General features: G+C 42.5%; 2 protein-coding genes across 2 annotated transcripts; one reads left to right on the top strand and one right to left on the bottom strand.

Annotated features, from left to right (window-relative positions):
• Nucleotides 1-347: 347 nt before the first annotated feature.
• On the bottom strand, nucleotides 348-2636 carry LOC120901211 (pickpocket protein 28-like). The gene is made up of 5 exons (XM_040308917.1): nucleotides 2440-2636; nucleotides 2136-2378; nucleotides 1639-2077; nucleotides 1047-1576; nucleotides 348-987 (listed from the first exon to the last, which is right to left on the bottom strand). Exons 1-5 carry the CDS (start codon nucleotides 2634-2636, stop codon nucleotides 690-692), a joined length of 1707 nt encoding a protein of 568 aa, XP_040164851.1. The 3' UTR covers nucleotides 348-689.
• Nucleotides 2637-5637: 3001 nt separating this feature from the next.
• LOC120902426 (pickpocket protein 28-like) lies at nucleotides 5638-8445 on the top strand. The gene is made up of 5 exons (XM_040311150.1): nucleotides 5638-5840; nucleotides 5908-6159; nucleotides 6231-6669; nucleotides 6725-7254; nucleotides 7324-8445. The coding sequence occupies exons 1-5, from the start codon at nucleotides 5650-5652 to the stop codon at nucleotides 7637-7639; spliced, it is 1728 nt and encodes a 575-aa protein (XP_040167084.1). The 5' UTR covers nucleotides 5638-5649; the 3' UTR covers nucleotides 7640-8445.
• Nucleotides 8446-23243: the final 14798 nt, after the last annotated feature.

Below are 23243 nucleotides of genomic sequence, written 5' to 3'. Positions count from 1 at the left end.
AGAGCAGAAAAAGAATGGAATAATCGCATTCATAAGCACTCCCAACGAAATGCATCCATCGAACCGCAAAACAAAACCTTCGGCGGTTGGTGGAGGATGAGAATTAGGCAGGCTGATTTGTAGTCCCGAGATAAGCGTCCTGCATCTTTGTGCTTCTGGCAGTGTACACGGGGTTAGAGTGTTTTTTTCTTTTTTCTAAGGGATCCTTCAAACGGATGCAGCTGGCAGGATATTGGGAAACGTTTATTGAAATTGAGTTTTAGTGGAATGCTTAGAGATATGATTTTGTGATAAGAAAATGCAGAGAACTTTTGGACACGTGTAGCATTAGTCATGCTTGATTTCTTGTTTGAATTTAAGAAGAATGTTTCGTCTTTCGCCTTTTTACGGCAATTCTTTTATATTCTCTATGAGCTTTGCAATTATATGGCATGGTTGATGCCAAGAGCTGTACGTAGAGTATTCGTATTTGGTTCATTCATATAGTTCTGTTACTACTATCTTTTTCAACCTACTTTCTCAATTTAATAAAAACTTATAATTGTCAATGCACCTTATATTGATGTCTTTAAGTTTTGAAATCCAAAGCAAGTGATGAAATTCTTTGTTCAAATTAATCAACAAATATTCTGAGTACACTCTCCTATATAAACTCTCCTCCTATGAAGAACTCCTATTTAAATGTGATTCTAAGCAGCATCACGAATAAACTTATTAAAGGTAATGCTGTAGGTGCCTCCAGGGACGTACGGTTCCACGGTAGCAATTTTTGAGCTGTTCCTCGACCTCCGCATACAGTAGTTGATCAGTGGTTTCATTGTAAAGAAGTATAGCATCTCAACGATGCTAAGCAAACTGACACCCATAAACAAACCAAGAATACCGCCACAGTTCGCGATGAAGTCATTGAGTCCGAACAGTTGGTTGCGTTTGATCGAGATAAACTGCGCCTCTTTATAGTAGACTGCTAAAGATGACAGTTCCGAGCTAGAACCAACAAAGTAAGATTTAGCTACATACACTCAAATTTTACCTTGATCACCTACTTATTCAGTTCCTTTTCACAGATATGAATCGTGTCAGTTAGCCGGCGCCAATCGAAGTGCGACTGCGAGATCTCTGTCTTGTACTTCAGAAAGATACAGGCCGGCAGACAGTTGCACGACTGCAGCAACATTTTCGTTGAGTTATCCACCGAACCAAGTCCTTGCTCCTGGAGGATTGATTCGGCCTCTTCGCAGCAGGCCAGTTTCGCCAACCCACAGATGTGGACGTTGGCCGCTCGTGGCATCGAAAACAGGACGCAACCGCACATATGCAGCGTAAAGTTAGACAGACACTCCAGCTCACAGTTGCCCTTGGTGTAGAGACGGAAAAAGCGCAGATAGCGTTCGTGCGGATAGTAGCACAGCCTTTTCTCCGGACTGTAGGACATCACGTTCTCCGAGGTGGTGATTTGCAACGGATCAACGCTTACGGTAAGTGCTTGGTTCATCGGAATGCGAATGTTTTGGTTTGAGATCTGTGGACATTGGTTTGGGGTGTGGAGTTGCGATTGATATCCCTGAAATGAGTTCTAGAGGTGGATCTTTTTGTTAGTAAACTCCTCACTAACTTTGATGTTAAGGTAAGGCTTACACCACACAGGTAGTCCATATCGCTCAGTTCAGATTTCAGGCCCACGAACAAACCTGCCGTAGAACCTGGGCTAGCTACGCGTCGGGGATAAGCTTTCAGCCCTATATTAGGACGATATCCATGCTCCATTGACCAGTTCTCGGATGATCGCTTCTCTCCAAGATGTTCAAAGTCTTGGTGGTACTCCTCCTTCCTCAGAATATCGTCCGCTCCAAGTCCATTGAAGGTGTAGCAAATGCCACGCTCCGTGAGCGTTGGCTCGAACAGATCGCTACAGTTGACGTATTTACCTCGCCAAATGCACATTAGAAACAGTTCCTCGAACGGAGGTGCCATCTCCTGCAGCAGGTGTACGAGATTGTCGTCAAATTGCTGTTTGACTAAGTATTTATTGAACGAAAAGTCGCACACCTGTATCATGGCGAGGAACCGATCGTAGCTGTAACATTGAAGCCCGTTGTCAATAAGAACCATCAAGCTATTTAGTGAAGTCTTACTCTTCATCCGTCACGTTTCCACCGTGCACAAGGTGCTGGTAGATGGTAGTAAAGTTGAGCACTTTTGATTTCACCTTCGTAACCGGACAGATTGTAACGGCCGGGAAAGGAATATCGTGGACTGGTGTTGGTTTTTCAGCGAATGTTACTACCACCGGGGAGCGTGTCCACTTATCGTACACCGTTTCTATGAGGCTAGCACATCCGTAGATCGAAAGGACGCACATCGCTATCCAGAAAACCCTTACAAAATAAGAGATGAAACATCATGAAGGGTACTTGAATAATAAAAACAAAACCTTACTTCTCCGCTCTCGTTCGGCCATTGCCGACGAAATACTTGAACCCATGGATAGAGCTATTTCCACAGTAGTCGCGAAAGATATTCAATCCCGCGTTTCGCGTCCTTCGCAGCTTGCGCACGGTGATCGGTCGGCTTTGTCGCACAAACTTGGCCGCCCGATCAGAGTAGAGCCGTATCGGTATTGACGCTGGCGCCATTGTCATACTAAAACCTTTTACGTCCAAAGCCAACGCTTCTCCGGGTCCGGGTGCAGTGCGGTTTCTATTCTGGCAAGTCGTGCAATTAGCACGCCCTCGCGCGGCATATCGATGTCATGTATCGGTTCTGGTGCTGTACGGAGCTGTAAAATATTCAGACGAAATATCGCTAGCACGACAGCGACATGCAAATATGGGACGCGCACGCGGCGCTTTTCGGAGTGGCGTATGTGTGACAGGGCTGTGTTTGTAAAAAGGGGTTGGGCAATGTAACCGGGTTGAGTTTTACAAGCGGTGGTTTAAGGTTTTGTTTGACCTTTTTCTTGTTTTATTGCTTGTACAGTGTACTATCAAGATGGTGTTACGGCGGCCTGATAAACTTTGGTTTGTCACGCTTGAAACTACATATAGATACTTTATTTTTGTAGTTATCTATTTTAAATAGACTCGTAACAATTCCATTGAGGAAACTATCATATCATTATAGATATTATGCCCTAAAACAGGTTAAGCTGCAGATTATGGTCAAAACATACTTTTCTTATGATATTCTTAGTAATAATGTATTCATACCAGAATTTGAAGTCCTTATTCCTTGGCATTATGTTTGATTATTCTTAATATTTCAAGCACCTTCATTACCAGTTTTTTGACAATCTTGTAAGAGTTTGTACAAGTGAAACATCAAAAGTATGATTTTTATAAATCTCAAATATTTCATCAATTCCTTCAAAACTCATTCCTCTGAAGACTCGAATTGAAACTGAAGCTTTCATCACTCGAAGGTGTGAAGCGTTCCGCACCTTTATCTGTAGCTTTTTATTGCCCATCAAACTATTTGCTGCTTGCGGCCAAACCAGTCCTGCGTCTACAAAAGCCGCTTTCCATCCATCATCCGTGCACTTTCGTTCGCGTTTCAGTGCAGGATTATTTCGGAACAATTTAAAAGAAAACGTAATGCAGTTTTGCTCTTCCTGCCTCGGGCAAAGCTGCTCAACTGCGGAGAAAGTGCCAAAAAAAATTACACACTGCATCGAACGGGGACTCGCTTTTGTTTTCTTCATCTTCCAATTATCCTCACACAACGCAAAAGCCCTGGCCACGTTGCTCGTTTACGAACGTCCCTAATCAGCCCTGTGGATCTGGATGGCAAAGGGGAAGCGAGCGGCGAGCACCACCGGAAAGGTACTCCGCAAAAACCGCAAAAGAAATTTAAAGAAGCGTACAATCGCGATGTGACAGCACTGCCCCGCTACAATTGGTAAGCGGACGTCGCTAAAATAAAAGAAACCCGTCCATCATACGAAGCGTCGTCAGCGGGACAATTTTGTTCCACGGTTCCGTTTGCGGGTACACGCCCTCTCTTGGAGATTGATCGAGTTGCGTGCCGCTGGGGTAAATTTCAATTTCAGCAATACCGAAACGCAACAAGGAAACGAGAGAACCTGGTGAAAATTGTTTGCAAATTGCGGTTCGCGATCGCGCACGATTTTTCTCACCTCCCACCAAATTGCGTAGTTAATGGAGTTTTTTGTTTTGTTTTTTTTTTGCTCTCTCGCTCTAAAAAAGTCCGGTCCGATCTTCTTCAGCTAATTCGCTAGGCACGTCAGCACGGCTTTTTACGTATGTGGATTTTTCACCCTTTTGTGCACCCAAAACAGGTAACACTGTTTGCATTACGGCTCGACAGTGTTCTTTGCAAGCTTCAAACAGGCATGAAAAATGTGCTCTTAAGAGGATCGTCTCCTTAAGCAAGGTAGAAAAGGACAGGAAACTGTTAAAAATTCGTCTTGCGAGGATCGGAGGTTTTTTTTTGCACGCGCCCTCTGATGGAATGCCCTAAATTTTGGGGAGGATCATCGTACTGGGCCGTGAAATTTTCGTCAGATAAACAACCGAAAATCTTCCATTGCTTGACAGTTGATCAGAACGTTCCATTTTTTTTTTTTTGCTGATGAATTTGCAGGCCCTTGATTGTGGTGAAGTACGGATTGCAGAAGGTGCACCGAGTTATGATCTTGGAGCGTCACGATTTTGCTTTTGGCACGTTTTTAGCTTATGCTTCTTGCTGAGGTTTTTTCATGCTGAAACAGCAGGCTCAAAACGTTTCTTTGGCCAAAAAGATTCAATTTCTTATTTAATTCAGGTTTGAATTTTGTGAAAAGTAAAGATATTCATGTAAAAAGTTAATTAAAATTAATTAATGGGGAAAATTTATATTTTTAAAACGATCTTAACGCCATTGAAGCGTAATGCATTCTAAAATAAATTGTCCATTGAAGTGAACGACTCTCCCTCACTATGCAAAAAGCAGCCGAAAACTGCAATCGCCTGCAGCCATCCGTTGCTCATCCGTCCATCGGCCAGCGCAAAAATCCAAATCCGAAGTCGGCTGCCACGGTTCGCCAAACTGTTGAAATAATAAATAAACAACAGTGAATAAATAAATATTCATTACTTCCAAGATATTTTTGAAGCCCTTTCGCTGCCTGCCTTTCTCTGGCGGAGGGAAAACTGTACCGGCACGATCACGGACTTGTCAATCTTGCTCGGCGACGACGAGCTGTTGCACATCGAGTGCAACGTTTTATCAAGCCAATTTCCGGAACAAGAAACGGCGTAAAGCTCGGAGGTTTTCAACTCAACACCAAGCTTTAAAACATACAGGGGATTTAAAGACAAGAGTTAAGGCATGGTAAAGGATTTTAAGACGATTTTTGCGTTCGGGCACAGTTGTAAGGCCAATTGAAAGTTAAATAAATTGTGCTATACTTTCCAACCGATTTATGATTGTTTGACGCTACTTTTTATCTCACAGCAAATCTACAACCATCTTCAAATTCATTTTTAATGTGCCCTATGACACGCTCGTATTAATTAGGGCACGCCTGGGAGTTGTTTCGTGTCAATTTTTAATCAGGATCCTTCTCGCCATTTGCACGCCACCAGTTGGTGCGTCAAGCGCCCCGGAAGTAATGTTCCAGTTGCATTAGAACCTTACACAACGCTGGACATGGTGGAAACAAAGTTTCCGAAGCTACGTACCTCAGTACCTGCTTCAGAGGGCAATCTCTGGGAACCGGAGCTTCTAAACGAGTCATATAAAGAGAGTGGCCCGCGCAGTCTTTGGGTAGACTACTGTATGAACAGTACGATCCATGGGTTTAAGTACCTTGTAGGCAATAAGCGGATAACTATTGAGAGGTAATTTTGCGTGGAATAAACCAAAATTGAACACTTAATTTAATGCACATCTTCACCCTCTTCATAGAATCTGGTGGATTGTTGTGTGTCTGCTCTCACTGTACGGTTGTGGAACACTCATACACAGTGTCTACATAAAATGGGACAAAGAGCCAGTCGTGGTAACGTTCGGAGAGAAGCCAGTCCCCGTGTTTACAATTCCCTTTCCAGCCGTAACGATCTGTCCCGAGACAAAGGTGCGCAAGAAGGATCTCGACTTCACGACCGCTTATCAGCTGTACAATGATGAGGAGTTGTGGCAATTTATGGCAAAAGAGCAGTGGGTGTCATTAACTAGAAATAATCATTGGTTTTTGGTATACTTAGCGTCGTTTGCTTATTCTACTACAGAATTGACAAGCTAGAGGCTCTGCTGCAGGTGTGTGACTTTTCGTTCGGCATCGAAATGAATAACGAATCGTACGCGGACGACGTGGTACCGCTCCTGCAGCGGATGGCAATACCGTTCGAGGATATGTTTTTGCTGTGCGGTTGGCGAGAGCAGGTGATCGATTGCAGAGACTTTTTCAAGGAAACGCTCACCGAGGCGGGAATTTGCTACACCTTCAACTCGCTCGCTGCGGACGATCTGATGCGGCGCGATCAGCTACACTCCGAGTACGAGTACATGGCGGAGAATCAATCCTCCAAGCAGTGGAACATGGACGAAGGGTACAGTAGCCGGGCCGGGGGAGACACGTACCCAAGGCGTGCCTTTGGAGCGGGAAGACGCGCTGGGTTGTTTGTCATAACGAAGGTTCAGATATCGGATATGGACTATATGTGTGGGGTGAGTGCCAAAATCTCAAACATCTGTACAAAATATAATTTGTTGCCTCTCTCAGAACTCATTCCAAGGGTTTAAGGTGCACCTACACTCACCGGTACAGTATCCAAGGATGGTGAACGAGTTCTTTCGCATCCCGCTTAGCCAGGAGGTGTCCGTATCGGTTGAACCGCTCCTGTTCGACACCACTGCCAATGTGCGACGGTATGATCCAAGTCGGCGGCTCTGTTACTACAATCACGAGCGATACCTGCGCTATTTCAAGGTGTACTCCAAGTACAACTGTGACATTGAGTGTCTTTCCAACTACACGCTGAAGACTTGTGGTTGCGTGCCGTTTCCGTTGCCTCGCACGAAGGATGATAGGATCTGTGGGATGGGCAAGGCTAGCTGTGCCGATATGGCACTATCCGTGTTGGAGGAGATGGACTTGCTGCATGAGCTGAACAAAACCGACAACTTTCTGGAGCACTGCAACTGTTTGCCGTCCTGTAATGCACTGTTCTACAACACGGAAATATCGCAGGCAATGTTCGATTGGAGAAAGCTGGCGGAGAACATTCATCTCATCGCTGGTGTGGACGACAAGTGAGCCATAATAGAATCACAATTACGGGATAGGTTGGGTTTTTTAAACTGATTTCACTTCACTTCCAGCACGGAACTGTCCTATCTCTCAATATACTTCAAAGTGTCTCGCTTTATCCCGATCAAGCGGAGCGAACTGTTTGGCATCAGTGACTTTCTCGCCAATTGCGGCGGCGTTTTGGGACTGTTTATGGGCGTCAGCATACTGAGCATCGTCGAGCTCGTCTACTACTGCACACTGAAACCGCTGATTGCACGCACCAGATCCGGCATCGATCGGGCCGAAACGGCCAGGGTTGTCAAATCGACGCTCATTCTTCCACCGCCCGAGTACGGGCTGGCGGGCGACATTCGTATTCGCAAAGCCTCCACCAACAAGTGGTAAAACGAAAGCATTCCACTCAGTTCCTGCAGTGCCGTGCTGTGTCACCGCCTGTTCGCGCTAACTGGACCGGTGTCGTCCGGCAAAAGGGCCCGAAAGATTTATGGCGATGAGCTAAGATGAATGGCACGCTGCTTTATCATCTCGCTTGGCTCTCCCCCTTTTGCGATCGCGGTCTAGGAAGTGATCTTCATTCCAGCCCGAAATGAGTCCGGGGCCGATTTATCGAAACTTGTCGCCATAAATCAACCTATTGGTTGAATAAATTATAAACACCAAAATTCACTCCTGCACCATGGCACCTTTGTGTGTTTTTTTTTTCGGGCAAACGGATCGCTCTTCTAATGGACGGTGATGGAGCCCGATAAGTCGTCGGCTCGTTTCTGTTCCACGGGAGAAGTTTTAAAATTTCTCCCTCTACTGGAACGTGTGTCAAACACATTCTTTTAGGAAATTTTGCACCTCAGAAAAAGGAACAAGTACAGCGAGACACACACACTTCATCTTATCTAATCAACGCGGCGGCGCTGGCAGCGGTAGATGATAAATTCGTTACCGGAACAACCCTCGTGAGCCTCTGGCGCGGGGTGTGTAAATGATGGTAATAAATCTTCCCATTCTATGACTTATTAATATCTTAAATTTTTCTTCACAACCCTCCACTAATGGGCCATTGATGTGCGCGAAGAAGTGTCTTAAAAACCAACATCGCACTCGCCAGCAAGGCACGACGGTAGCTACTTGCTTTGGTAACCTGTTTAAACCGGTAATTGGGAAGCGTGTGTAAGCTCCGCAGCCAGCGTCTTAAAGCTCTTGCGCACCACCGGTAAAATGCAATTAAACTTTTCCTAATTGCTTATGAATATAAATAGCCAATTTATGGGCATGTGAATGAATGTGCTGGGTGTCTGTATGTTTGCAAATAAATAAATGAAGTTGGTAACTACGGGGGCATCCGTTTTAGCTTCTCATCAATGGGCCGTAAAATATAAGACATGTGAATTGGAGGAAGGTAATGCTGAACGCCGACCATGCATGCTGCGGCTTGAAATGCGTACAGTGATGAGGGAATGAATAGGTGTAGCTATTTGTTTGGTTGTTTGGTTTTGCAAGTATAGTAACAAACCATTTATTATTTTTCAAATTGTACATCCTTTACAATAATAGAAAAATTTCTAGTTGTACTACAAATAATTGGCAACTATTGAAATAGTACTTATTATTTGGTTTCATTTTCAACGTTCGATAAGATCGGATATGCTTTTCTAAAAATGCTCTCAAATGTGAGGATTTTGGTTATGGTTCAGATTGTGTTTATTCATTTATTTAGTGGTTTATCGAATAATTCTGGATTTTTAAGCTGTTTTTACAGGGTTTTCGAGGATTATATAGACATGTTCAGCGAGTTGTAGATGCGTTCAGTCATATAATAGACTCTTTCAGCGAGTTATAGAATTGTTCGGAAGTAGGCGTTGACATGTTCAGCGATTCTGTAGTGTTGTCATTTGTTTTGTTTACACCCTGTGCCGCAGCATTCAATTCTTCATTCTTAAAAGTACTAAAAGTAGCAAATACAGGGTTTCCGATGATATTATTGACATGATCAGCGAGTTGTTGGTTCGTTCGGGCATATAATTGACACTTTCAGCGAGATATTGTATTGTTCGGAAGCAGGCGTTGAAAGATGGTGGCACACTTGCCCCAAATAGAGATGGCTCTTTTGCCCCAAAAGTTGTAACTTTTTTTAAATTGAATTTTTCAGTGACAAAAAGAAAGTTTTTTTTAACTAACCCCACAAAAAATTTCACGTTTTCTCAGCTATACGGTGGTGTAAATATTTTCTCGGTTGATTGTTTGCATGATTTTTGAGAGCTTATTTGTTTGGATTAAAAAATTATAATATTCTGCTCAATTTAGCAACTTAACATAAATCAGTTGAAAACAATCGATATTTCCCGATTGATCTATATGAAATTAGGCTCAGTATACCTAGTCATTGCAAAGCAACCAACTGTATACACAATTGATCATTTAACTAAAGTTTTAAAGGAAAAATGCTTGATGGCACTCTTGCCCCGTATGGCACACTAGCCCCAAATTCCGCTAGATGGAAAACTACTCTCTTTCAAGCTGATAACGCATGTTATATTAACAAGCTTAATGATAGGCATGATTATAAATATCACCCACACTGTAATACAAAATGTACCTGTCCTTTCTTAAATACAGCAAAAAGATGTTCGATTTTAATGCCGCAAATTGTGCGTTTGCCGTGTGTGCCCCTGGATAAGGTTAAAGAGAAATGTAAAATCCGCACGAAGAAAGCCTTTTTCCCGCGCCGAACGAAGAAACCTACATTTTTTGCAACGTTAACAAAAAACCAAAAACTGAAGTGAAAATTCCAATCGTCCATCACTTGGGGCACAAAAAAAGCTATCGCAGGTAGGTTTTAAGACTTTTCTCCCTTTCCACGACGCCTTTGGTTGCTGTTTTATTTGACTTTTTTTTTCTTATTTTCACATTCATCCACGCAATTGGTGATCGTAATGTTGTGCTTCCTTTTTCTTTTCTTTTTTGCACTCTCCCAAGCTCCGACCATCCCAAGCAATTGATGATGAGCTCCGACCCGCACTCATCCCGCACTTTGCCCTCACTTTGGCTGTGCTCGTGCTCGTGCCGGCCAGCTTAAAATGAATGGGTGTTATTTATTTTATTGTAAATTTCCTACATTAGCTACCCATTCTACACTCACTTTGCACCGCCAGTGTCTGGTCAGCGTACCGTGGACGACAGGGAGGTGCGTTTTTTTCTCTCCTCCAGTGCTTGGTCTGCCGTAACCACCCCACTATCGCCCTGTCGTCCATTAGCGTGACCTTAAGTGAAGCCGCAGCGCACACATTACTCAAACCTCGGTCAGCAAATCATTTTATTCTGTTAAGCGGGCGCTTTTTTTTCTGCTGGGCCTCTTGTCGCCCTTCCTTTCCATTAAAAGCCAGCCGCAGCGTGCCATGACATCGAACCGCTGAAACCGCGTATGTGATAGCATTTTTTGGACAGTTTAATAATTATTCTAATTCATCTCATCGCTGCCCATCGCAACCACGCATGCACGCCACTAATGAGCCGAGGAATGGGGTTGCGTGCCGAGCAGGGAAAGCTCGCGTTTTAACATCCCATTCCGCCAACCTCAAGGGACAAGCCACCACCGGAGGTGGAAAATTAATGTTTAGTTATTATGATTATTATTGCGCGTGGGCACACACATACACGATCGCTGACGATTTAGCAGGCCTCACGTGTTCCCGATTCCATGACGGAAAAGGTTCGTCAAACTCATCGGCTGCACGGTGTGTACGCAAATTGACGGTAAACTGTCCATCTGGGGGAACAATGCCATCACTTCGCGGGTCAACCTGCCCGCGAGAGGTCAATTTGGAGCTGAATGGACAGTTTTTTCAAAAATTGTACCCACCGAGCCGTTTAATGGGTGGGTGGACTTTTTGGTGAAGCTTTTATTGCGTGGAATAAGCGTGAGCTGAATTTCGCTCATTTCCGGCAGAAAAGGGACTGTGTGGAAAATTTTGTTCGTTTGTGTGAAAATGGAATTGCTTGTCCAAAATTGCTGTCGTAATTTCACAATGATTTAAAATAATAAAACAGTAAATTTGATGGCTTACGACAGTGGGTCAGTTAGAAAGATTTCAGAGAATGTTGTAAAGTGTTTAAACTGGGAATTTCTGCAAGTGTCTTTTGGATGTGCTTGTGCAAATTCTACTCAATGCATCGTTTGTTTTTGTCCATCATGAAGTGTTCTTGGTTTCTTGGAACGATTAAACGAATATTTTCTGACCATTTGCTTCTCCTAGAGTACGATAACGGTCAACTGCCGCTGGAATTCTGTCATAATGTTAGTCCATTTTGTAAGTAAAATTCAACAATTTCATTCAAATATTGTCATGTTTGAAGCTTTAAAAAACGATTTTTTATGTACTGTAGTAAAATGAACATTTTTAGGCAGGAAAACATTAAAATGATTCTTCAAATCAATAACGATGCCTGATGAAACAAACATGCAATACACCAGAGGTAGCTTCTGACGTCAAAATGCTGCGAAATGCCATAACAGGTTGGCTGATAAGTCCCCGGTCTGGCACATAGATGGCGCCGCTAGTATTAAATGCTTATTATTTTTATATAGTACCAACCTTCAAATGATTCGTGTCAAAATTTGACGTCTGTATGTCAATTAGTTTGTGAGACAGAGCGTCTTTTGTTAAGCAACTTTTGTTATTTTGTTGTTCCACCAAGACAACGCACCGTGCCACAAGTCATTGAGAACGATGGCAAAAATTCATGAATTGGGCTTCGAATTGCTTCCCCACCCACCGTATTCTCCAGATCTGGCCCCCAGCGACTTTTTCTTGTTCTCAGACCTCAAAAGGATGCTCGCAGGGAAAAAAATTGGATGCAATGAAGAGGTGGTTGCCGAAACTGAGGCCTATTTTGAGGCAAAACCGAAGGAGTACTACGAAAATGGTATCAAAAAATTGGAAGGTCGTTATGATCGTTTTATCGCTCTTGAAGGGAATTATGTTGAATAATAAAAACGAATTTTGACAAAAAAAATGTGTTATTCTTTGTTAGACCGGGGACTTATCAGCCAACCTGTTATTAGCCGTTAAAGTTCGGTCAAGCTTTACCTACTTAAAATTAGTACAATAGACAGGATTTTGAACATGTTTTGAACGTTTCAAAATCAAAACAAGTACAAAATTTAAAACAAAAATTTGGAGTTGAAGATGTTTTGTAAGAAACTCATCCAATCGTTACAATAGCGTCGATCAAACAAATTGATCAAAACATCGGTGATCATAAATACCATCTTTACGGTGTAACAAACCCTCATTACCAATGCACCTTAACGCATTGCTCCTAAGGCCCTCAATCAGCGCACACCTTTTTTCCTTGGAAAATGATGTATTCTCGCAGCAAACAGCGTTGCATTGTATGCAACGAATCATCGCACTTTGCTTGTGCGTTGGTGATTCGAACGCGCTCGATCCCTCATCCCCATTTCTCATCCAACAAAGCATCATTCTGTGCATCACCCCTAAAACACACACACACACACACATCCACATACGCTTTATGCACATGCTGCGTACGGCATGGAGGGCGAAAAATTTGAATTCAATTGACATTTTAACTGCATTCAATTCAATGTCGCTGCACCCGCTGACAGTGGCAAAGGAAAGGAATTGGAAATTCCACCCGGTATCGATTTCCCGGAATCAGTACCCGCTGGCCGTACCATCCATACCAATTACATCACTTTACGCTTTCGTGTGTTTTCTTCTTCTTCTCGGGTTTGGTGTATCCCGCACAAGAGACACATCGCTCATTCGTCATTGCATTCCCGGGGGCAACCCGTACGCTTTGATATTATTCTAATTTCACATTTTGCTCATGATTGCGCGCACACGTTGTCGGGTTTCTTCAAGATTGGAATCATTTTCCTTGTGCCACGTTACTTCGTCGTTTCGAAACAGTTTCCTACGGCGTGCCCCCGCTGCTGCAAGGCAAATGGATGTTATGAATTTATCAAAAATCACGTTCCAGCAGTGCAAAATGGGAATTTTATAGCTCGTGCCGTGCTATCTCTATCCCGATGAGCGCAAACGTTACTCCGCTGTGCGGGTGGGTTGACAGTCGTGACAGTCACAAGTGCACGAGCGTGTGGTGTTTTATTCGGTGGTACCCTTTTTTGTGTGAGCTTTTGCTGCGCTCCTTCATCTTCACTTATCAAACACAAAGCGCAAAAACGGAGCGCACGGGACGGGCGAACATATGCAATGCAAACTTGTCGCAGAGGGTTTTGCGGGCACACCTTTTATTTTTTATTTCTTATTCGCACGGCCATGTACGCGTATGCTAATGAGATACGTGTTTGCTTGTTGGCAGTGGTGACACACATCCCTCGCACACAGGCCCTTTGTGATCGGACATCGATCAGAACGTCCTGCTGCCGGCGTAGCGGGCGAGATTAAACGCATCGGGAGCGAAACGATGGATGATTGACGCGCCCTTGGGTTAGTTCGAAAATTAGAACACTTTTCGTGTGCAGAGCGTGCAGAGCGACGGATGGCGCAGCGAAGCTGTTTGCAACGTATTAATCCAACACGGCGATAGGGAGTCAAGCTGTCAATTTCAATTAAAACCAAATGTCGTTCCAGTGTGTACGTTAGATTAGTTCACGTGAACGATACGTGCGAGGGCGATTTTGCTAGAAAGAAGGTAAGTCATTTTCAGCTAGGAACAATGTTTCAATAAAAATCGATTAAACGTGTAGCATTTTATGGTACGGTGTTTGTGTTTAGTTTTGATGTACAAATTTTTGGGAAAATAGGAACAATTTTTCTAAGCGGCTGGAGCAAAATTTTTTTTAATATAGGAAAATCATAATGCGTGTCCGTTTTCTAAGATGATGGAAAGTACATAAAAACACCAAAAACCGAAACCAAAAGATAAATTTAGAACTAAAACCTCCCGTAGTATAGTGTCTGTGATGGGTGCCTTTAATATGATTATAGTTCTTTTCAGATCTTCTGCATCTATTCATAACTTTCTAATTTCTAATCTAAGTAATTTTATTTGAGCAAATGTGAAGTAATTATAGAAGATAATAAAACCTAAGAGGCAGGTCCTAACCTAAAGTCTTGCAGGTCATAGAACGGATCAATCGAAACAATGTTCATTCTGGAAATAAGCCCGTAATGAGGCCTGCAATGATTTTGTAAAAACTAACATAAAGAGTCAATTATTTTGAATATTTTCTTTAACAATTTAATGTTTCCTTTTTTAAGACAAAAACCTTCTGCAATAAAAGAAATTCATAGAAGTTCCAAATATTCGCTGAGCATTTTCGTACCAAAACGAGATTTAACGTGACGTCAAAATGGCCCTCAACATTATTATTTGTGAAGAAATGCGGTCCGCGAACCAAAATGTTTGAAGATTTTAATGCTAACGAATAGTGCTGATGTCCACAATTGAAATTATGAAAAAATAACCAAAAATATATTGCAAATTCTAATAACCGTCGCATAAACCCCACTTGAAGGTTTTGTTCCCCGTGAAGTGTATTTAAATTATTAGAAAACTTTTCCCGGGCACCGTCCCGGCTCCCCCAGCTCACACTAAACCGAATGAAAAATATCTCTCGGGCACACCCATAATCAGATGCCTAGATTTAAATGTTTCTATTTCACTGATCGAACTGAAAGGACGATCCTTCCTCCCGCCTAATGCGCCCCAACCAATAGCGAAGCAAAGTGACAAGACCTTTTCAACAACACACAGCACAAAATGCCACGCTCAATGAGTTGTGTCTATCTTTTCCTATCCGTTTCGCCAGAAGGACGATACGGCTCTATAATGCACACAATGTTTGAACCAAATAATGGCAAACCATTCCCTTCCCACACTCAGACACAGCACCTCCGCACGGTCACGGGTGAAGGGTTTAATTCATAAGGATTATATTGACAGAGGCCGACGACTAAATAAAACCGACCCCGCGGTTTCGAGTGCTGCAGGACATTTTCAATTAAATTATTTGCAGCCTATTACGGTCGGTGGCACAGCGGCCGCCTGGGTTTGGTGGGTGGGTCTGGTGAGCACCTTTTTCGGCCAAAGCGAGCAGCTCGAAACGAAAGGGGTCAGGGATCTGGAAAAGACAATTGAAAGAAACGAGGATGACTGTTGGGTAGAAATGGATGTACGATAAAATGGAAAGAATGCGTAAAGTTGTTGTTCCTTGTTTTTCATGATTCTGAATGTCAGCAAAAACCGACGGCAATCGAGCGGTGGGAGATTTTTCCCCCTTTTGAGGCAACGGGCTTTTGCTTTCCCTGGGAGTCACATCACGTGACCACTTGCGTTCACTACCGAGGGGTAAGATAAAAGAGTGCAGCTAAACCACACTCGCAAACACTCACCGCAACCGTTTGCCGTTCGCGTGAAAAGGTTTTTATTTTTTCGCAGCTCGCTGGAACTAAGCCCACTGGGGCCCGACTGGGAAAGCGCCTTCAACGTGGCCCGGAAGTGGGTGAAAAATAGCACCCCTAGCCTACGATACCGCCGCGCGGCCGTCCGAGAACGGATTAAGTGCGGATGCCGGGCCCCGCGTACGGTAGGCAGAAATAATTTATCCCCAGCTAATCAACCAATCAATCAATCATGATTAAAATATTTAAAAGGTGGAAGGCACACACACACCACTGCATGCGGAGCCGTACGGTGCCGCTGACAGCTGATTGATCCGAATGGGTTTCGGATGTGATTTTCAAGTGGCTTCTGTTTTGCTCCCTTTTTTACAGCTCCTGGCCGGCCTGAACGGGGAAAGTGTGGTGGTGCATTTGTTTACTAAACGGATAAAAATAGAATAATGCACTGAATGGGAAAGCGTTACGAAGCGAATACGTTTGCTGATTAAAGATTCAATGCGAAGATCGAGTAGAATTGTTGTGGAAATTTTTAGACAATCCAACATGGTTGATTAGGGAAGATTTTAGAAAAAAGTAACCACACATTATTTCGCTTGTATTAGGTACTGGTGCACAAATTCAGATTTTCCCGCAGCACATTGCTTTTCATTAGTGGCACCAAATTAAAAAGAAAAATCAACTCACGCAACTCTGAGACAACAGAATCACGCCAACTGGGTAATCAATCAACCATAATTAGCAGAGTATAAGCCCTTCTGCTTATGATTCATACAAACGGCAAAAAGAATGCCATCCTGGGCCAATGTCTCAATCACGGCTCGTAACACTTTGACCAGTGTTTGAAGCATTATCTAATTAGATATCTCATCCGAAACAGCGTCCGAGAGCACAGCACACACACTTGATTTATGTGCTAACGGGGCGAGAGTGTGCGTGGAGAGGTGTTTTGGGCATAAGAGATTTTTGTTTTGCCATTTCGTCCGGGTGGTGTCTGCTTTTGCATTCATCGATCTTCATTTAGGGAATTAATTTCACTAAATGAAAGTATCACAAGCACATGTTCCAGGCAATGGAGCTGGATGATTCAGATTTGGAGTAGGTGTGCGTGTTGTGGACAATTATTAATGAATATTCGGTTTGACGGCTGGCATAAGATTCATTAGATTAGTATTTTCAATACATTGAATTGAAAATTACACATTTTCTTCAAGGTTTACGTTGTGAGTGAATCTTTATTGTTACAATTGAATAACTCAAAAATGGTGCAGCTATGATCATGAAACAAGCACATTCAAGTTCACTGTTTCACTTTAAATTAACCTTGTGTAAGAACTAAGGTCTACAATTGACAGGTCATATGTTCAAATCCCATCCTTTGTGGCTATCCTAGGAGGTTTCACCAATAACATCCTTCCTCCTTTTGTGGTAAAAACCAATGAGGATCAAAAATGAGTTACACCAGTATTGACGCTCATTTCATCGAATTGCTGGCTTAGATCTCTATGAAGTTTTCAAACGTCGGAATTAGTGATGGATAAAGTTGGCAGAAATCCAGAGTTGCCTCCGATCTGACTGCGATAATTCCGGAATCGACTCCGGAAGGTAGGTCCGCTCAGCATTATCCGGAGTCACCCGGAGACATCGTTCTTACTCATCCGGAGTCGTACAGATTCGGCCAGAGTTGGCCTTCGAAACAAAGGCCTGTACATTACTGGGACGCGCACAGTTAATGACAAAGAACCACTAATAAATGAAATGCCTCCTGTTGACAATGACTCCGGACGACTCCGACTCTGGGCGACTCCGGACGACACAGGGCGATTCCGGGTGGAGCTATTGGTTCGGATTTTGTCGTAGTCATAATCGGACTAACAATAGCTGGAGTCGAATCGGTGTCGTGGGTGCGCTTCAAAGAGCACTGTATTTTGCAACCAAGTCGTCATTTATTCCATTTTTAAGGAACTGGAATAATAATAAGTTATTTTTCTTCTGCAATTTTAAACTTTTATGATTATTACTTAACTTATTTTACAATTTAATTTTATTGTTTTTTTTGCGATTTACAAGGTGTTAAGCCTGCTTTGATCTTCTGTTGTGCTCTCCTTTTTAAAAAGAAAAATCTCTTTGTTTTCATTTTGCATCATGATATGAACATGAAAAAACAAATTAAAATTATGATTCCTCCATAAGATGCTGTGTTTTGTACAATAATCACTGCACAATGTTAATTACCTGCTAGCTTTTCATTGGTTACAGTTCCATTACGTGTAGATTCTGAGAAAATGAACAATTTCGTAAAGAAACTTCAAATCACTCGTACAAGCCTGAAAGGAATAAAACCAACAAAGCTCAACAGAGCAACGATGTAAACAAAAAACATCTCCCGGCACTTTGTTATTGGCCCCCGCCAGTGCCGGCAGTGTACCGGCCGCACCATGCACAATATTACACTGCTCATTCGAGTTGTGCTCTATTATCTCGTGTGGCTTTTTCAGCTGCCCGTCGACCACCGGATTGCAAAATCGCTGTTTGCAAACGATTTCACCGTATTTATGTCCGTAGCTTGTTTGAGTTTATTTTTCTGCCTGTCTGTACTGTTCTGTTCGGCAGGATTCTTCCGCAGGACAAGAAAGCACAAAGGGCGAAGATAGATTCGGACGGCTCCGGAAGTGACGAATACTGAGAACCGTGGTACAAAGAACACCAAAACGAACAAAACTGATCGGTGTTTTCGCGCTGGCAGCACAAATATTTTGCCGTGTATTGTGCTAAACACATCAAAATGTGCCATTTACCTTCCCTTTTTTTAATGTGTGCCGTTTGCTGTCCATTCCAATCCCATCCCAGGACGAAGTGCCTTTTGTGAATTCATTTGCGATTCTTACAGGTGAAAGAAGCTGCCCCGAAGTGTCCGCTTCGCTCCGAACATTTTGTCCGTGTGTGCGGGCGGACTTTTGCAAATAAACACGTGAACGCAGCGAGCGGGTGTTGGAAACGAAAAGGAAATAAATGCTGGCACACTTTGAGCTACATTTCGTTTCCGGTTTTTAGCGCTTCACGCTGCTGGAACGGCTGGGCCCTGCACCGGGGAAGGGCGAGTGCATTTTGGGACGACAATACAATTTATCAAGCGTCTGGAGGGAAATCCAAACTGTCAGCTGCATTGTCTAGCCAGGGTCCGATAATAAATGTTCGGTTTTCGCTCCTTTCGCGTATGCTGAGTTCGGGGTTCCGGGTGCCGGTACAAATGGTGCAAAAATTCCCGGAAAAATGGATATTTTGTGAGAATAGAGCACACTAACGTTGGAAGATGGACGAAAAAGGTGGTACGATGATTTCTTAATCGAGTTTTGTAACTTTGTTCCAGTGGAATCGGGGGAAAAACTGCTCGGTGTGTGTGTGTGCTTGATAAAATCCTTCCGAAAGGACATCGTGTGAACTTTTCAAGTGCCCACAGGCCACTTCTCATCACTATCGTTATGGTCACCATCGTCACCATCATAATCATTACCCGTGGTCACGAGCGTACGAGCCTCCCCCGCCCGCTACCGGTCGATCGTTGTGGTAGGACATTTTTGTGCCTCGGCATGTAATCCTTTCGCTCGGCCATGTGATCTGTTATTGCAAAGGATATCGCTGTAGGGCAGTCAACCGCCTGGTCATTCTCACTTGCAGTCACATAAAAGCCATTCCGAAGCATTGGGTTTTGGTTGTATTGTATCGTATATGTGTGTGTGTTTTTGCGCTTCATGACTTTTTCAGGAAGAGTATCCTTTTTATACTTCGAAGCATAACGGCTCAAGGAATTGGTAAGAGTTTGTGGAGACCGAGAGGAGATAAAAAAGATTTTGCTCGTTTCATCTGTTTCGGACACTGGTTGTAGAAGTGGTTTCTACTAAAAAGGGTTTTAAAGTCCAATTTGTAGTCGAGTTTGGGGCCCATTTAACAGTGGTAAGCAGTTGTACGAATGGATACAATGGAAAATAAATCATGTGAAATAGTTTATGTTACAGTAATGACAATGATGTTACTTTTAACACACTGCCTTAAAGTTTCTTTGCCTGTTTTCTGTTAAAAGTCACAATATTATAAACATTTTTTTCAAACCATCCCATAACAAAATAATGCTTGAAACCATCCCATAAAACAAAGATTAAGCATCAAGTTGAAGTAAGCATTTATAACTAAGCGTTTGAAATGTTAAAATAAATACTTTAAGTTTTGAAAAAGTTTTTAAAAACAGACTAATCAAACATAAAAATACCAAAAAATAACCACCGAAGTACACAAGAACATACTTGACGCTGCCATCTATCGTAAAAGATGTGTATTATCATCCGGCTCGAAGGACCAAAATAATAGTTGCACTTTTTTTTCTCATTCCTGCTCTTTGGTAGTCTTCTCTCGTTATCGCTTGCATTTTGTTCGTCATAATGTTAAGCCATTTTTCTTTTTTCTTCTCAAAGCAATGGCTTTCCAATTAGCTAGATAAGTTCTGCTCGATACAGGCTGGCAATGGCAAACTTTTAATTAATTGCCATTTTTGCACCCTCCTGCACGACCAATTATGAACTCATTTGAACAGTGTTCGGTAGAGCGAAAGTTCGCTTATCACAAAGATCGCACCTAAAACAGAACCATGCACTACAAAGCATTTGCTTCCACTCGACGGTACTGAAGAGAGAAAAACTAATCCTTCTGTGCAGTGGAACAGTTTTGCTTCCATTCTTCCCGAAGGACAGATTAAAGTTCTCTCAACCATTTATATATACGTACGAGGCAACGGGGAAATTTTCGGAGTGCAAGTACGTTGAAGAATAGTCAAAACGTGTGCATGTGCTAGTTAAAATCGTGTCCCATCATCACCAGGCGAATGTCAATTTCATTCCTTGATGGAGCCATTCATATCGGTGCTGTGGAATCCTTAGTTTTTTGATGATTCTACTGGGATTGACACTGGTGGCGCCTTGTGGTGTGTGTATGGAGAAGGATTTTACATCCGAAAAAATAACGAAAAATATAAAACACGAAGCACGAAAACGAACCACCACCACTGTGCACTTACTTTGATGTCTACAGTGTGCTTTTGTGTGCCGTGATGCACACATGCATTTCATGCTAGATGCCACGATAGCGGGGCAAAGTGTATAAAGCATTTCCCCCCCTCGCTTCCCGGGTGTCATGAAGAATGTGGTTTTGGTAGAGTGGGAGCAGTAGTGATGAGATGATTTTCTGGAAAACGAGACACTTTTGCTCAAACTCAATGGGGAGAAGGGCAGTAACACTTTGAAGCTCATGCGCAAAAAAAAAGGAACTTGAAAGGCAAGAAAGGATGAAATTACCATCGGTGGAAACAATATATAAGACGCCTCTCGTACCTGAAACCTTTGACCCGGCTCATCCATACTCCACTCTGGATCTGCCTCGTGCTGTTCGGCATGCACCATGGGCGTGTGTAAGGCTCCAGCCAAGACACACTTCTGGTGGTGTGGCAAGAGCTCGGAGAAAAAAAGGCTATATGATGAAAATATGTGCAGCAGGAAATATGATACGGGCGTGTAAAATGTTCTCAAGTGGAGTGCGTTTTGTCGGATGAGTCGTTTAGGGCAAAAGGAGCAGAGTGGTGCAAAAGGCGCAGATAAATTGTGCAAGTTATGCTCAGTAATTACACCGAAAACCGGTGGGTGCAGCGGCTGAACCAGAAGTAGAAACATGAAAGTTGAAGCGAACGAACAAGAACAAAAAAAATGCAGCCTGACCGACCAGCCTGCGTCTTGTGATAACACGAAACCGGGGCGGAAAATGCATGCGAAAGAGAGAGAAAAAAGTAACCTCGCTTCTTTGATCTTTGCCAAACGCGCAATCTTTCGCACTTTCTGCCTTTCAGTTTTCACACTTGGCAATTTCACACTTCACCCGCATCGTGCCACGTAATTAGGAGTCGCGAGGTGGGAGCGAAAGATGGCTCAAGAAGGCCCCCGGGCCACGCTGGGTCACCCGAGTTTCCCGCGCCTAATAGGCCAATGAGATGAACATTTGCATGCAAAATCCTACTGCGGGAGAAATGGGGGGGAAAGTCTCTCATCTCATGCACACATGCTTCCTCGTACGCCTTTCTGTCAGGGTTGGTTTGGTTGGCTTTATGACACACACTCACACGCACACTGGTGCAATGGCGAATGCAATCTTGCTAATGTGGAACGAAATGGGGGAGCATTTTTCACCATCCAAACCCTTCTTCTTGGAGCTTGCCCGCTGGTGTGTCGCTTTGAAGGTGTCAAGAGTACTTCGTCACCTACTGGGCATGCAGTATTTCAGAAGAGGAATTATTGTTTTCTATGATGAAAGTGGGCATGGTGGCGCTAGTTTCTGCACTTCACATGCTGCGAGCATGCTAGTGCTTCGCTGAAATAGTGTGTGTGTGTGTGTGTGGTTTTGTAATATCAAATATTGCGTGGCGTGGAGTGGTAAAAAAGTGTTTTTAATCAACGAAATTTAAGCTGATAAATTGAGCAGTTAAGCTGATAAGATAACACCAAACTAGTACATTATGGTACCGGGTGAATACTTTCCCTTTCTAGTGATTCGACGACGAATGATAAATGTATTCAAAATCAATCAAAGAACATTTAGTGTTGCAGGTAAGTAGTAGAACACGAGTTCAAAAAAGTTAAAATGACTCGCATGCTTTCAAAAACAACAACTATTAGAAATTTCTCAACACTTTTCGGCCCTTTGTTTTACACGCTTCGACTTGCATTTTTTAAACTTATTTTAATCTGATTGTTTTACAGTTCTTTGTTCACTTGTTAACCCTCATAATCTCATTTTTGTATAATAACAAAAAATGTAAATTATTCGATACTTAAATGTTTTTCATAAAGCTCCGCTTAAATGAACTTAGTTTAAACTCACGTAATTACAGTGTACAAGCAATATAACAAAACAAGATAAGTGAACCTTCAATAACATAAAACGAATAAAGACAAGAGTCAAAAAGGATAAATATGAAAAAATATGAATCAAGAACATCAAATGCTATATCAAAAAATAAACAGTTCAAAATTATTCCAAAGTAATAAAATAAAAGAGGACGAAAAATAAAAGTTAAACAAGAGTCATGAAAAGAAATAAAAAAAATATTTAAAAGTTACTATCATTATGTTACACAAGATATAAAACGTAGCAAGATATTCAAAACATATATAAATGTATACAACAAGATTTCAGTAAATAAACTCTCCTGAAGTGCTCTTCTGAAAATATTGGATAAAAATGGTTATTTATACATCGTTTTTTGTTATCTTGTCAATAATTGTTTGTATCATTTATAGTGTGGCTGATGGTAAATTTTTAATTGCATTATGCACTCAGAACCACCAACATTGGCCCAATACTTCACAATCATTAATGATGTATGCTTTGAATCAAGCCAATCCACTGGTAGCGAATGGATGAAAAATTGTTAATTAAAAGTTATTGATTGCTTTTCATCGAGGCCAAGTGGGTGGACATTCAAACGTACGCCAATTTCTACCAGAATTCAATTGATTATCACTGACCGTACAGTATTGTGAAGCTTTTAAAGGGAAGCTTTGAAC

This window comes from Anopheles arabiensis, chromosome 3 (assembly GCF_016920715.1).
Source record: "Anopheles arabiensis isolate DONGOLA chromosome 3, AaraD3, whole genome shotgun sequence".
NCBI classification, from domain to species: domain Eukaryota; kingdom Metazoa; phylum Arthropoda; class Insecta; order Diptera; family Culicidae; genus Anopheles; species Anopheles arabiensis.
This window is presented reverse-complemented; position numbering and strand designations above follow the sequence as displayed.

Coding starts and splice junctions, on each gene's coding strand:
- LOC120901211 (XM_040308917.1), bottom strand. CDS start 2,636: ATGGCGCCAGCGTCAATACCGATACGGCTCTACTCTGATCGGGCGGCC. Junction 2,379..2,439: donor GGCCGAACGAGAGCGGAGAA/GTAAGGTTTTGT, acceptor TTATTTTGTAAG/GGTTTTCTGGATAGCGATGT. Junction 1,577..1,638: donor ATATGGACTACCTGTGTGGT/GTAAGCCTTACC, acceptor ATCCACCTCTAG/AACTCATTTCAGGGATATCA.
- LOC120902426 (XM_040311150.1), top strand. CDS start 5,650: ATGGTGGAAACAAAGTTTCCGAAGCTACGTACCTCAGTACCTGCTTCA. Junction 6,670..6,724: donor ATATGGACTATATGTGTGGG/GTGAGTGCCAAA, acceptor TGCCTCTCTCAG/AACTCATTCCAAGGGTTTAA. Junction 7,255..7,323: donor ATCGCTGGTGTGGACGACAA/GTGAGCCATAAT, acceptor CTTCACTTCCAG/CACGGAACTGTCCTATCTCT.